Here is a 15,472-nt window from a genome sequence, read left to right as displayed (position 1 = left end):
GCAACTGGATAATATCCTACAGATACTAGGGACTTCTCCATATTTAGGATCTAAATGTGTTTAGAATGGGCATATTCTTCTGTTCTTTTTTTTGTTTTGTTTTGCTTTTTAAAATACCTTTTTGGGGGCACCTGGGTGGCTCAGTTGGTTGAGCGACTGCCTTCAGCTCAGGTCAGGATCCTGGAGTCCTGGGATCGAGTCCCACATCCGACTCCCTGCGCAGCGGTGGGGTCTGCTTCTCCCTCTGACCTTCCCCCTCTCATGCTTACTCTCTCTCAAATAAATAAATAAAATCTCTAATACCTTCTTGGGGCGCCTTGGTGGCTCAGTTGGTTAAGCATCCGACTCTTGATTTCGGCTTAGGTCATGACCTCAGGGTCCTGGGATCAAGCCTTGTGTGGGGCTCTACACTCAGCACAGAGTCTGCTAGTCCCTCTCCCTTTTGCTACTCCCCCAACTCGTGCTCTCTGTCTCAAAAAAAAAAAAAAAAAAAAAGGCTTCTCGGCTCTGACCTGAGTCTATTCTAAGTTTGAAGTCTGGTTAACAGGGAAAGAGTGAAAGAGTTCAATCAGGCAGATCACAGGGATTTTCTATGCTTGTTCTAACTCCGCATAATGTGGCCAACTGATATTCAACTTGTTACTACAAATTAAGAAAATGTGGTATTCCAGAGAGGGCAAATTTCAGTATCTACCCTGAGATAATCTTTTTTTTTCCCAAATATGGAATGGCTCATGGATTTGCATGTCATCCTTGCTCAGGAGCCATGCTAATCTTCTCTGTACCCGAAATAATCTTAAACTAGTGAAAAAATTAACTTGTTTCTACTATCAAGAATAATTTTTTGGGATGCCTAGATGGCTCAGTCAGTATAGCATGCGACTCTTGATCTTGGGGTTATGAGTTCGAGCCCCATGTTGGGTGAAGAATTACTTAAAAATAAAATCTTTAAAAAAAAAAAAAAGAATAATTTTTGATCCTCAGTTCCTAAGCACAGCCAGAGAACAGAAATAAAGCTGACCATTGCACAACACAGGTTTGAACTTCCTCGTGATTTTTTAAAATATTTTCTTTTTCCCAATTTATTGTAAGAATATCATTATCTAATACATATAGCATACAAAATATGTGTTAATCAACCATTATCAGTAAGGCTTCTGGTCGACAGTGGGTTATTACTCATTAAGTTTTTGGGGAGTCAAAAGTTATACACAGATTTCTGGTTGTGCAGGGGGTCAGGGACCCTAATCCCCGTGTTCTTCAAGGATTAACTGCACTATACTTATCCGTCCCAAAATAGCATTATTCAAGTATTCACAGTGAGACTGCCGAAAGATACAGACTTAGATGAGCTTAGGCAATGAACAACCAGAACTTGAAACACAACAAACCAACTCTAATTTCTAATGCTCTCATGCGGGCCAACACTTGCCTCAGCTGAAACAGCAGCACCGTCTCCCAATCTGGTCCCAGGGAAAGAAGCCCTGAGTGGATGTTAGCAGTGTCCTGTCCAGCCATCTCCCAAATGACCATAGATCCCTCTATACTTTCCAGTCACAGGAAAATAAGACATTTGAGGAAGGAGCGGCTTAGAGGTCCAGTAAGGAGGACAGGCCTCAGCGGGAGACAATGCTGATGATGGTAGAGGCTGCCGGTGACCTTCAGACTTGAACCACTTTGATGAAAAGCTGATGCCCATACTTCCCACCAGGCCTATCCCTCCTATCTTTGCTTTAGGAAAAAGACGCCAAGAGAATATAAGAAGCAAAAAAAAAAAGAAAGGGAGTAGACTGGAAGAGAAGAGAGATGGAAGGGGAAATAGGCAGGGGCCAGGGGGACTACAGATCCAGCACCCTCTCCATTTTGGGAGGCAGCGAGGGGGAAGCCTGAAGGAAGATAACCTGACCCCACCGGCCTCACCAAACGTTTGCAAGCATGGCCTGTAAGCCTGTAATACAACCAGTTTCAAACTAGAGTCCTCAAGTGGCGTACTAAAGAAGGACTGATCAGCTGCCAAAGACTAGCAACCAACCTGAAGATGTCAACGTCAAGGAGAACTAAACTCTCGTAAGGTCTGACGAGTTACTACACTTATATTAGTGTGAACCTTTCCAAACACTTCACTCTGCCAGGCACAGAGCTGGGTAAGCCCTTGACCTCGCTTAGTCCTCCAAATGCTGTCAGGTGGGCCCTGGGTTCTATTTCCTAGTGGAGAGAACTGAACTGGGGCTCCATGGCTAAGCAACCAGCCCCTGCATGCCTGGTTAGGAAACGGTGAAGCCAGAGTCCATACTCTTTGCTGAACACTAACACACTGGGAGGGCCTCCTCCTCCCCATGCTTATACAGACACAGCATCAAGATCCAAATCACATGGATCCTCAGATGGGACCTGAGCACAGTTTCATACCTAACTCTGAGTGAGTCAGTGTCAGCTCCCGACTACTTTAAAAAAAAAAAAAAAAAATCCTTGGTTGGATTCACACCCATCCTACCCCTAGAACTACCATCCCGTCTCCATGGTATTGATTTATGGGTCTCGTGCCAGTACCTGTCTGGTACAGCATCCCAGGGCTGTACGACCTGCTAGGGTAGCTATTCTGTTTTCCCCGTCAGCTTGATGAGGGAGCAGGAGGCTGGCTGAGGACAAAGCAAGAGCTGGCGCCTTGCACCCCCCCCTTCCATCCGCTCCCCTCCATAGGTGTAGCATTCCTCAGGCACCCCTGACTGCCACAAAATGATAAATAGTTAACTTGCTGAGATCACAATCCTACAAGACAGGAGTCTCCCTTGGTTTGCAAATGTCCTTGAGATTACAACAAAGAAGTTACCTTATCAATAGCCCAATTTCCAAAGACAAAGAACTCAGTTTCTCAAGCCCTAATGTCACCCTCCCCTCCATAAAAAACCGAAGGAGGTGGAGGTAGAAGGAAAAGTAAATAAAGTTAAATTTCTTCTAAACCTAAATCTCATTAACAAGGATGCTTGATAGCAGGAATGTAACATTCCACCAGACTTCCAATTGTCTTTACTTGATAGCAACTAAGCCTTCAATATCCTGATAGTATTCTTTGCCCCAATAGCCCTTCTGAACACCCCTTTGTCCTCACCTACCCAACTCCTGCGTATATAACCAACCACTCCTAACAACCCGCAGCAGCAGCTCTTCCTGCCCACGGGTCCTGTCCCCGTGCTTTAATAAACCACCATTTTGCACCAATGACGTCTTAAGAATTCTTTCTTTAGTCGTCGGCTCCGAACCTCCTCACCCCACCGAACCTGACTTAGGTTCTGGGACTTCATCAAGCTGTCCCTAACCCCTTCTGGGGGCCCGCTAATTCATTCCTCCTGAAGATGCTGGCTCAGCCCAGCGCCACTTGCTCAGGCCAGCCTGTGCGGATTGGCGACAGTCCTTCCTTCTTAAGTGCTTGGTTTTGAAATGATACCAACTCTTCTAATTTATGAATTTTCTGCATCAGTGAAGTCACTTTTTGTTTCCTGCAGAATGACGTAAGGCTGCCCTGCGATGGAGTGAGTCAACAATGAGAACTGTAGGAACTCCCTTCCTTAAGGCAAGAAGGGAACCTCACGAAACCTTCCTTCTGTTCTCTCCGCCTGCCTCTAAGTTACCCTCCCACCCATCGTGGCTCAACAGATTCCAGCAGTGATCTTGCAAGACCCCTAGGTTCTGTTGAGTACCCAGGAGGAAGGCCGCCCCAAAGGCTCCCTTCAAAAGGATGTCATGCCACTGCTCCCCTTCGCTCCCCAACCTAAGCCAGTCCAGCGTGATGACATGGTGGGATGAAATTTGAGCAAGGCCTCCTCCGAGGGCCCAGTGTGAGATCAGTGCTTCCCTACATGGGGAACGAGTGGAAAATTCCTGACTGGTGCCAAGCACATGAGCTTCTGCTTTCACTCCAAAGGCCTAAAAATAGAACACAGTATTAACCATCCAAACTAGCTGGGTGATACTGTCCAGAAATCACCAAGTCTAAAAGGCCATTCCTCTGCAATTACTGTTTACTCTAGGACAGGCTTAACTGGAAATGGACCCTTGGGGAACATTCATCTAAGCCCCATACAACAGCTGTGTCTTCTTAGCCACCTCTTTTATTTATTTGGTCACGCGCATACCCCTCTGTTGCACACTGAGTTCTCTATTCTCTTTAGCGTGATAGGCTGTATTCACAGATGGAATCTGAGATGAGCTAGCCCCATAAAACATCCAACTCTCCCCCTCTACCTCTAGCCTGGAACAGACCACCGCAAGTCAGCTACAGCTGATGCCTACATTTCTTCTCAGGTTTGGCTCTCCGTGCTAAGGTGCTCACAGACCTTGCGGGGGGAGGGTGGGCACTGCTTTCCATCTTTCCTAGTGACACAACCCTGGCAAAGCATACAACCTGCTAATCATTCCACTAGCTTCAAGTAACTGGGTACGTGGCCAAGCCCGAAGCCAGCCTGCCACATGCTGTTACTGTAATGTGCTCGGTCAACAGGAGTTATCTGTTCAGTTGGCCGATGTTACCCATGTGAACTTGGTGGTAACAGAAAGTGAAAACGTCCCTCCTTGTTAGCCTCGCCCATGCGATTCTACCCTTGGGCATTTGCCACCTAAGCTCCTCCTTGAATCAGAAACCAACAGAACACTCTGCTTCTTATTAAAGCTGAACGTTGGGGGAACGGAGGTATCTTCACCCCCAACCCGTCAATCCAGAAATAGGGAATCCATACAAAACAGCACTGCTTTACTCAGTGCCTACTATGTGCCAGGCAGACATACCAGGCAGGATATTTCTGCCTTCAAGGAGTTGAAGAGTCTCCCAAAGAGTCAGTAAGTGAAAATACAATTATAAAACAATGCGTCAGAACTCAAGCCCGCGGGGCTGTCTCTGGAGAATTCCTGAGCGGAGGATGAACATACAGGAGGAATGTTGGGAGCCCCCCGGGAGGATCCTGACACAAAACAGTACTGGAGGCTATTTCTGGGAACCTGTGTCACCTCTATCATACAGGTCCTTCTCTTTCTCTCCCCTGTTCCTGCCTCTGCTCTGTGATTCTCCATGAAGGAGCTCTTGATCAGCTACAAGGGGGCTGATGACAACTTCATAAAATTCACTACAATTCTGAGTGTTTTAACCAGCTGTCCTCTCCCCCAACCACACACACACATTGAAAATAGATGTTGGGGCATCTGGGTGGCTCAGTTTAAGCATCTGCCTTCAGCTCAGGTCATGATCCCAGGGTCCTGGGATCAAGACCCATATCAGGCTTTCTGCTCAGTGGAGAGCCTACGTCTCCCTCTCCTTCTGCCTGCTTCTCTGCCTGCTTATACACACTCTCACTCCCTCTCTCTCCCCACCCTCTGTCAAATAAATAAATAAAACCTTAAGAAAACATTAAATTAAATTAAAAATAAAAATAAAAATATATACATGTAAGCCCACAGACTCCCAACTAATATCTCATTTTTTTTCTGTCCTTTTACCCTGCCCTGGAGTCAATGCAGGTCAAACCAATTCAACTATGCAAGCTGGGCCACCTTCTCACAGGCTAAACACAAGAACCACACGGGGAATTAAATAAGACATCTATAGAATTAAGCTGTTTGAAGAAACTTCCAGATCTTTTTTTATTGTGCATTTCTGAAGTTCAAAGTGGACATTCACACACATGAAGTTACAAAGAGGTTAAGTTTTTCATTCTTCCCAGAAACAATACTGCTTTTCACCCATGGCTCCATAAGCTCAGATTAGGCTTTAATTCTACATGGCAGAACTTTGTCTTCCTAGGGAAATATTTTCTTTTGTATTTGAAAATGAACCAGTCACTAGGTGACATCAACAGAGCGCGTACGTCTTCAGTGTTGTTTTCGTACCACCTTTGTGAATGCTGCATTCATTTTCAATATTAATACTGGGAAGATTGGCCAGATTCATAACATGGCTCTGTGGAAAATTCCTTTGGGAGGTGGACTGACCTTTTGTTTTTCATTTCAGTTATTATGGCTTTAAGGCAGCATCAATGCCCTGCTTTGACTCAGTCAATAAATATTATTTTTTCACCCATAATTAATATAAGGCACTGTATTTTTGTGTCTGCTTTTCTACTCTGCAATAAAATTTAATATAGACTGGTCAAGGGAAAGTATCCCTCACATTTAATATTCTTAATTACATGTCAGTGTCTACTTGTGTGCAAAATAAACAAAACCACATCTTGCTTTAAAATAAATCAGAAAGACTAAGCTTAGGGTGCCTCACCCAGGCTTTTTCCTGTGTATTGGTGATTACAAAATATCTAGCTTCCTAAGATGCTGTACTTAATAAGGCAAGGCCATACCCCACCTGGATTACTGATCAAAAACTAGAAAGGACAGACTCTTAGGGGCCGCAAGGTGAAGGAATGTGAATCCACGGAAGTAATGCTGGGACATTCTGGATCTCAGGGAAAGCAAAAGAAAGGAAAATGAGCCAGTGCCATGATTTTTAATTCCTTTATGCACCCCTACAGAAGTTTCTTGACCTTCCTGGATTTTATCTTATCACCTTCCCAAATTTATTACTGTCAGGTACTAGATGCCTGAGTACAGTGAGGTGCCTTCTCCCAACCCACACCCCTCCCAACAGTGTAGAGAAAAGACCAGCCTTTGAGATTATAATCAACACATGTAAGATTAGGGTGGAAATATGCAAAGTAACCCCCAAGGGGATATAGCACAGTACCTAAGCCAGCAAGACAAGGTGATTTGTGGAGAGAGCAAAAGGAGCTTAGAAAAGGCCATCATCGGGGCGCCTGGGTGGCTCAGTGAGTTAAAGCCTCTGCCTTAGGCTCAGGTCTTGATCTCAGGGTCCTGGGATTGAGCTCCGCATCGGGCTCTCTGCTCCTTGGAGAGCCTGCTTCCTCCTCTCTCTCTGCCTGCCTGTCTGCCTACTTGTAGTCTCTGTCTCTCAAATAAATAAATAAAATCTTTAAAAAAAAAAATCTGTATGTTAGTAAGTTTAAAAAAAGAAAAGTCCATTGTCAAGGCAGGTGACAATCACGTAGCCTTCTCAAGTACATTTCCGGCTGGAGGGGTGATGGGACACGGACACATAGGCTCTGAGGCCACTGAATGCCTAATGACCATAACTTGCTGGCTCAGATTCCATTCTCATCAAAGCTTCTTATGAAGCTGGACTTTTGACTCTAAAAAGAAATACATGTTTCTCAGGCTTGTTATCATTTGTTTGCTTGTCAGTGACATTTCTTTTTCTTTTTTTTTTTTTCTTTTTTTAAAGATTTTATTTATTTACCTGACAGACAGAGATCAGAAGTAGGCAAAGACACAGGCAGAGAGGAGGAAGCAGGCCCCCTGCTGAGCAGAGAGCCCGATGTGGGGCTCGATCCCAGGACCCTGAGATCACGACCTGAGCTGAAGGCAGAGGATTAACCCACTGAGCCACCCAGGCGCCCCAGTGACATTTCTTATTGTTAAAAAAAAAAAACCAAGTTGGCACTCTAGTTTACATCCAATTTATCTGTCTCAATAACTCAGTGCTCTTAAGAATGATCAGCTCTGGAAGGCTAAGTGTAAAGGGTTTCTGGGTGTGCAGGAGTGCTGGCTGGATCCTGCACCCAGAGTTTGAAATCCATCTGTGTGTCCAATGGCCTTCCCTGGTTACACCTTTCCTTTCAAAATACCTATAGAAAGAGTCTTTCTATACATTGACTCTCTGTTCGAAATCCCAAGATGGATTTCTACTGCTTATAACTCAAGTTTAAAAACTGGCTTTCTGGCTTTCAGCCTGGAAAATATTTCCCGAACACTCCCTGTGTGCCTGGGTTTCCCACTGTGTTTACTCTCATCTTTCATCAAACGGGGCTAACGCACCTTGACTCATGCACTCCTTGCTTAGAATTACATTCCTGTTCCTCACACAGTTCTTTAAAACTCCACCCCCTTCCTCAAAGTGTAGTTCATGTTGCATTTTTTCCAGGAAACCTTGCCTAAGATTCCAGCATGGGTTTCTCCTTTCCCTAGATTCCAGAAACAGGCATGGTCAGTATCACACGACTTTCATACTCCAGACTTCTACACATGTATTAATTGGTTCACATGTGCTATTTTTGCCTCCCCAGCTTGTAATTTCTCTGGGCAAGATGGAAGTACGACCCACCAAACTGGTCAACTCCTCAGGGCAGGCTGGGCCCTTCTGAGACTTCTTTGCAGCCCCCATAATAACTGGGCAATAAATCTTGTAGATACTGTAAACCAGTGATAAATATTGTCCATGAAGAGATTTTTTGAAAAGCTGAAAATACATATAGCACAATCAGCTTTAAAAAACCACTTGTTCATTTAACACATTTTTATTTATTTTATACTTCAGGCAAGATTCTGTACTTTCTCCCAGTAAATAAAGGCAAAAGCAGCATCTTCGGGTTTACATTTCTTAGACTCATCTCTGAAACTATTACTTTAAAGTATCTTTAATTGTCCCACGACTCTTTATAGAACATATTGAAGCTACACTGTAATTAGAAATTGTTTTAACATTTCAAAAATTGAGTTCTCAAAATTAAGTTTTTTTATTTTGTGCCCATATAAAGTTCTGGGGAAATGTTTCTTTCTTTCTTTTTCTTTCTTTCTTTTTTTTTTTTTTTTTTTGTGTGGTTGATTAGGCTGGTCTAAAGGAAGCAAGACTTATCAATTATTTCATCAGGCCTCTTTGAAATGTTGATACTGGGATTGTTAGAGCTAATGAACAGACTGGTAGATTTTTTACCTTGGAATTTAAAGAAGCTGGAGACTGGAGAGGAATCCCGTAATACCCTCAGCATCCAATGCCTGGCCCTATAGGTAACCGCTGAATAAACAAATGATTTTGGCATCCTGCCTGTGAAGGTATCCTTACGGGCAGTCAACTAAATAAAACAATGGCTTTTTTTAATTTTAAAAAAGAAAATCCTCAATTCCTAAGATGAGCACCTATAACTATGTGGTTTCAAAACCTCCTTAGGGATATGCTCTGAACTATGGCAAAGGAAAGTCAAGACATATGGTTTATACCTAATGAGAAAGTTGACAGATGGCAGTTTTTAAGTTTTCGTCCGGAAAGAATAATTTGGAATAAGTTTGAAGTTGCAAAGTAGAAACATTTAAAAGTTAACTTAAACATCATACTACTAAAGAGAAGACATACTATTTGACTTCCAAAATCTCCAAATTAAAGAATGACACAGGGATGATTATTTTCAAGAACTTGATTTGAAACCCAAAAGGAGGACGGAGTCACTTTAAACTGTATTTTCTCAAAGAAGGCCTGAGGATGTCAGCTTCTATTTCTAAAACCTTTGAACCATGACTTAGGAATCTGGACATTGTAATGTTGTTGTACATTCAACAAATTCTTCCCTTTTATTACAACTACCGTGATAAAGCTTCTTTCAACACCTTTTGGTGACCACTTCTCTTGAAAAAGGGCTTAATCACTTCGATATCGGATTTGCAGATAATTGAGTGCAAATGTCTTTTATTTGTATTTGTTAAAAGCTCATGAATGTGTATATAAATATTTTAGTGCATACTCATGGTAGTAAAAGCAAAACCCATTGAAATAGTTACCCCTACTGGAACCAAAGTACGGGTAACTTTTAAAATATCAGTGTAATTTTCCTAGGTCAAAGTTCATAAACAGAACTGATAACGAAGATGTTCCCAAGTGACCTCCTTGTAATGAGTTTTATATTAGGCTATTTATTTTCCTTCACCTGGTCACACACTATACCTCAAGCTATCTATAAAGCCAATGCCCATGTGGGTAGGGAAGAGGCAATTTCAACCCTTTATTAGGTCCCATTTCATGCATCTTGGAGAAATCCAAATGTATGTGAGGAAAAAAAAAAAAATCACAGAGACAAGATTTCGTGCTAACATAATTTCTAGTAATGAAATTAATAGCATCTCCCAACCTCTCTGTAAGCTCAGAAGCAAATGTCAAAAGCAAAGAAAGGCTTTGTGTTGGAATTGTCATACAGTTCTCACTTGCTCCTGCTCTATTCTCAGGTCCCTGGCTGTGAATTTTCCTTCCAGTGAAGACTCGAATACACCCTCGGACTCCAGGGCTGCTTAAGGTTTTGCCTCTATGTTATTCACCCCTGTGTGATGCAAAGAGGTCCAGTGAGGACAACAGCACCCTGCTTTCTTTTCTGACCTTAAGAATATAAATTACAAGGATGGATGTGGTTTATAAAAAAGAGTGGCAAACTTTCAAAGTTAGCAGTTGGCCAAAAGAAGCATGTCTAGCTCATCTAAATTCCCCACTGGAGCGTCTGGGGTTTCACAGGTACATTAAAATGCATTAGGAATATTCCAAGGATTTCTTGGCAGTCTGGATTTCAAGATGTTTGAGCGGAGCCCTGCTGTTTTGGGCAAATGCAACAGCTGCATTTAAGACTGTAGGAATAGAGAATTATGTAAGGCACTGCAGAGTAGGTGAGACCAAATATTTCTGCAAAAGGCACTCACAATTCAGCACACTGGAACCCGTAAGGGCAGCCTTGGGCTCACCAACAAAGCGCACACACATAGGAGGGGAGAGAGACAGAGGTGGCTGGCTCAGGCTTTCTCTCTGCTCTTTCAAAGGAGGGAGGGGAGAGGAGGGAGGAGGAAGGCAAGTACCGTCTTGTCCAGGCACTGAAGGCAGTTATAAGGCTTGGAGCAGCAGTGGCCCATCCCGGCAGGCTGGCTGGCAAGGGGCCCTCCTTCATTCAGCGTGTCAGCGGGTAATTCCTAAGGCGAGGTAATGGCTCAGGCGAGAGGGGTGCGCCGCCGGGAGCTGTCACAACTTCCATGTGGTCCCCTCGGCTACCTTATTTCTCCTAATAACTTCAGGAATCCGGAGCCGGAGGAACGGGAGGAGGAGCGCAGCGCGGCGGCGGCGTTAGGCTCCTGCTGCTGGGAGGGGCAGGGCGGGAGCTGGGAAGGGAGGGACAGGCGGCTGGGAGGGTCACTTTGCCCCACGAATCCACTGAAGGAGGCAAATCAATAGTCGCAGAACCAGCGAGCATTTCCCAGCGCCAGCTCCCTGGGAGGCCAGCCGCCTGCCCTTCCCGGGCGCCGCGGCCGCTCCCACCCTCCCCTGAGCGCGCCGATGCGCCTCTGCGCGCCGCAGACACGCCTGGAGAGGACGCAGGAAACACAAAAGAAGAGCCTGGTCTTCCAGGGGAACTCTGGACTGAGCCCTGCGGAAGGCGCCGGGAGGGACTGGGCTCTGCTCAAATACAGACTTGCTGTGTTCCTGAGAAGTACAGAAACCTACAGGCGTGAAGTGTATGGTCTTTCCTCCATGGAGCTCCTCCTCTGAGACCTGCTTGCTGCTGGGAACCACTCATTTTCAAATTTGCCTTATTTGATGGTATCTTTGTAATTGAGATATCAGTGTAGAATCGCTTGCGGAGGTAGACATGCACAGACCATTCAAGTGGTTTAAGTAATTAAAACTGGGGTTGGGGGCAAATCTTTCTGCTGGGCATATTAGCATAAAAGCCCTAGAGGACTTGATCTTTCTAGGAGATGAGCAATTTTTCAAAACAGTTAAAAATCAGAAAGAGAAGGGGATGGAGGCAAAAGCCCCCCCCCCCCAAAGAGATGTGGAATTGAAAACATATATATTTATGTAATCTTAAAAATAAAAGAGGCAAATAAAAATAAAATAAAAGAGGCAAATGTTTACGAGGTCAACTTGGTAATTCCTGATAACTCAAAGAAGAAACCCTGCAATGTACCACATGAAGAAATGTACAATTACCCCTTGGCCCGCTAAATTTGTAAGATTATGAACAGACAATAGTTGTAAAAATTAGATAATTTTACTAACTTGAGATCTTCCAAGGAGGTTTGAATTAAGGAGTACAAGCTATTTCAATTTGCTTGGAGAGAGGACAAGGATATTTGGTGATCAAATACAAACAGACTGAAAAGTGTGCCTTAAACTTGAAAAAATAAGTTCAAACCTTTCTTCAAAGCTCACCGGTAAACACTTGGGTAACAACTATACTCAAAAAAACCAAAATAAAACAAAAACCTAACAGGTAACTTAGCACAGTTGTTTAGGAAGGAAATATGGCTGTATGTACCAAAATTGTATGTATGTATTTAAATTAAATTCCTATCAAAATTTTAAATGTATATCTCCTACATTAATACTCATGTAAATATGCAAGGATATATGCATAAGGAAATTCCATTTAGCACTATTTCTAACAGCATAAAAATGGGAAACATCCTAGATATCCAGCACCTTTCCACCATATGGAAACATTGTTGAATGAGGAAATAAACTTTTATAAAACACAAAGCCAAACTATACACACAGACCCATTTGTAAATGTCCAAAAGAAAGCTTCTGGGAAAATGCACACTGTTCAGAGAAGAACATCTTACCCTTGGGAAATGGGAAATAGGAGTAAGGGAGCAAATTTCCACTTTTTTTTTTTTTTTTTTTACCCTCTTGCCAGCGTGTTTGTGTGTGTGTGTGTGTGTGTGTGTGTGAGAGAGTTTTTAATTAATTAATTAATTAATTTTTATTGTTTCAAAATAGAGGAGGCTGGTGGAAGACAGTGAGCACAGCCCAGGCTAGGGCATGTCAGAGGCAAAGCCTCCCTCCCTCTCACACAGGCTTGCTCTCTGAAGCAGGAAGCCTGGACACACCTCTCAGAGGGAGAAAAGCTCATGTCACCCTGAGCTGAAACCTGCACGGAGAGCTGTTCCTGGGACTTTTGAAACCTTGGGAGAAGACCTTTCTATTGCAAGGAGCAGTGCCTTGTTGCACCCAGGTTCACAGCAGCCCAAAGGTGGGAACAACTCAAGTGTCCACTGACTGATGAATGGACAAGATGTGATTTATTCATACAGTGAAATATGATTCAGCCTTAAAAAGGAAGGGAATTCTGACGCATGCCTCTACGTGGATGTAACTTGGGGACATTAAGTGAAGTAAGCCAGTCATGAAAAGACAAAGAGACTGTATGATTCCACTTATAGGAGGTACCGGGAGCAGTCAAATCCATAGAGACAGAAAGTAGAATGGTGGTTGCTAGGGACTAGGGGGGTGGGTATTTGCAAGATAAAAAGAATCCTAAAGATTGGTTGCATGAAATGCAAATGTGAGGCATGCCCCTGAGCTCAAGTCCACTGAAATGGTTAAAATGGTAAATTTTTTGTCATGTGTATTTTAACCACAGCTATCTATCTATCTATTTTAAAGTGGTGGTTTGCGTTCTACATGGAGACAGACAGTCCTTGCACAAGAGGTACCTATCTGATCAAGTCACGGATAGAGCAAAGCCCCTGCTGTAGAAGGAACCAGCAGGACCTGGGGAGGTGCTAAGAAGAACCACCATAATGTACTTCTCCCCACAGTAATGTAAAGCACGATTTCTTTGGCACAATTGTCTTCCTGCACCTTAGGAAACTGTTTCTTTCTCCATTAGAATGTAGATTGCACCATACTAGAAAATTACTTCTTGTTCTTGGATGATGCATGGGAACGCTTGCCCACCCAATGGCCCATGGGAGATTAGGGTGGGATTCAGGAGACTGCACAAGAAAGCCAGGATTCAGCTCCCCCCGCCCTTTAATTCACAGCTTATTATTTTTAACACTTACTAATAGGAGATATTTAAAATCACTGTACTTTTTAATTTGCATTTCTTTGCACAAGTAATTTGTTCCTTAGCAATACGCATTTTCTCTTTTGTGAATTATGTATCTATAGTCTTTGCCTGTTGGTATCCTAGGGTTTTTAAAGTTATTTCTGTAAAGCTGCCTGAATTTTCTTTTTTTATCAGTTTCAGAGGTAGAATTTAGTGATTATCAGTTGCCTAAAACACCCAGTGCTCACGACATCAAGTGCCCTCCAGCTTCCCTTCTTGTGCAGAAGGCAGTAAGCGCAGGCAACTGGGGTGGCCCAGCCCATCCTACAGGGAGTTGCTGAGATCACAGGCATGGTAAGATCTCAGGGCAAATAACCAGGATTTTGAGAGATGCACTAATGTCCTAGAGTTGTGCCATGTTTCTTTCCTTATACGTTAAAAAGCTTGCAATCTACTCAAAAATGGAGAGATAAATACAAAGGACCTTCATATACCCATTTCTAGTTTCAACGGTGGCAGGCGAGAATTCTACCACCGAACCACCAATGCTCTGGTTTCAACAGTGGTCAAGATTTTGGCACATTTCCTCTATTCCCTTTTTTTCCTTTTTTTTTTTTTCCATGCCTCCAACCCCCAGATTCAGCAATTACAGAGATTTTTCTTACTTTATTTCCATGTGTCCCTTTGATTTTCTTAAAGTATTTTGAAGCAAAAACCTGGCACAGTTTATTATGCACTGGTAATAATTATGAACATTTTTATATAATCACAATGTCATTAAAACACCAAACAAACACCAAACAATACATCCTTGGCATCTAATGGCTACTTCATAACAAAATTTTCCTGATTTCTCAAATTATTTTACTGGTTTAGCTGATTTTCTTGAGAAACTAGGTCCACAAACTACACTTGGTGTTGTCTCTTAGACCTAGTTTGTTAACCCCAGTGCCCTCCCCCGCCCTCCCTTTTTTTTTTTTTAAGATTTTATTTATTTATTTGACAGACAGAGATCACAAGTAGGCAGAGAGGCAGGCAGAGAGAGAGGGAATGAGGCTCCCCGCTGAGCAGAGAGCCCTATGCAGGGATCAATCCCATGACCCTGAGATCATGACCTGAGTTGAAGGCAGAGGCTTTAACCACTGAGCCACCCAGGTCCCCTACGCCCACCCCCCCTTCCTTTCTAAGCAACCCCCAGCCCCGCCCCAGGAGCTGACTTGCTCAGAAACTGGGTTGACTGGCCTGTAGAATGTCCCACATTCTGGTTTTGCCTCTTTGCTTCCTTTGTCATGCCATTTCCCTTGTACCTACATCCCTGAAATGAAATGTTCTTGCGGCTGGATGAGATTCAGGTTTCATTTACTTGGGCAACAATATCTCAGCTGTGATGTTGTGTGCGTACTATATTATATCCCACCAGGAAGCACATGATGTCTGGCTGGCCCATTTTTAGTGAGGCTACAGTGGATCCGATGTGACAGCTTCACCTCCTCCTTGTAAAATTCCCCATCAACCTTTCCTCTGATGGTTTCATCTGTTAGTGATTATTCCTGAATCAATTATTTCACTGGGACTTAGAATAGGATGTTCTGATCCCATCACACTTCGGCATTTACTAGCTGGAATTTTTTACCTAAGAAAAAATTTTTCATCATCGACTAGAGTGACTTCAGTTCCCTGCAATACAGTTTATTACAGGAAAGATGGGATCAGTGCTCAATCCTTTCAAGTGCCAATTTTTTGAAGGAAGACTTGGTGTTGTGATGGTACCCAATGAGGTTGTTTTCTTTCTCTCATGCTTTCAAAATATCATTTATAAACATATTTTTATGTTA

At 43.3% G+C, this 15,472-nt stretch overlaps 1 protein-coding gene and 1 pseudogene across 3 annotated transcripts in view; both read right to left on the bottom strand.

Annotated features, from left to right (window-relative positions):
- Positions 1 to 15,472, bottom strand: part of MTUS2 (microtubule associated scaffold protein 2) — a 569,391-nt gene that overhangs the window by 65,585 nt on the left and 488,334 nt on the right. The window contains exon 1 of one of the 3 annotated variants that reach the window (XM_059377686.1): positions 10,663 to 11,128. The exons of the other annotated variants lie outside the window; for them this stretch is intronic. Coding sequence (XP_059233669.1) covers positions 10,663 to 10,716 — 54 coding nt within the window. The 5' untranslated portion in view covers positions 10,717 to 11,128. Of the gene's footprint in view, positions 1 to 10,662; positions 11,129 to 15,472 lie in introns of those variants that run through there. 3 annotated transcript variants of the gene reach the window in all.
- LOC132003040 (U6 spliceosomal RNA) lies at positions 717 to 817 on the bottom strand (annotated as a pseudogene).

This window comes from Mustela nigripes, chromosome 15, assembly GCF_022355385.1.
Source record: "Mustela nigripes isolate SB6536 chromosome 15, MUSNIG.SB6536, whole genome shotgun sequence".
Taxonomy (NCBI): Eukaryota; Metazoa; Chordata; class Mammalia; order Carnivora; family Mustelidae; genus Mustela; species Mustela nigripes.
The sequence above is the reverse complement of the archived record's forward strand: the minus strand, read 5'-3'. Positions and strand labels throughout refer to the sequence as shown.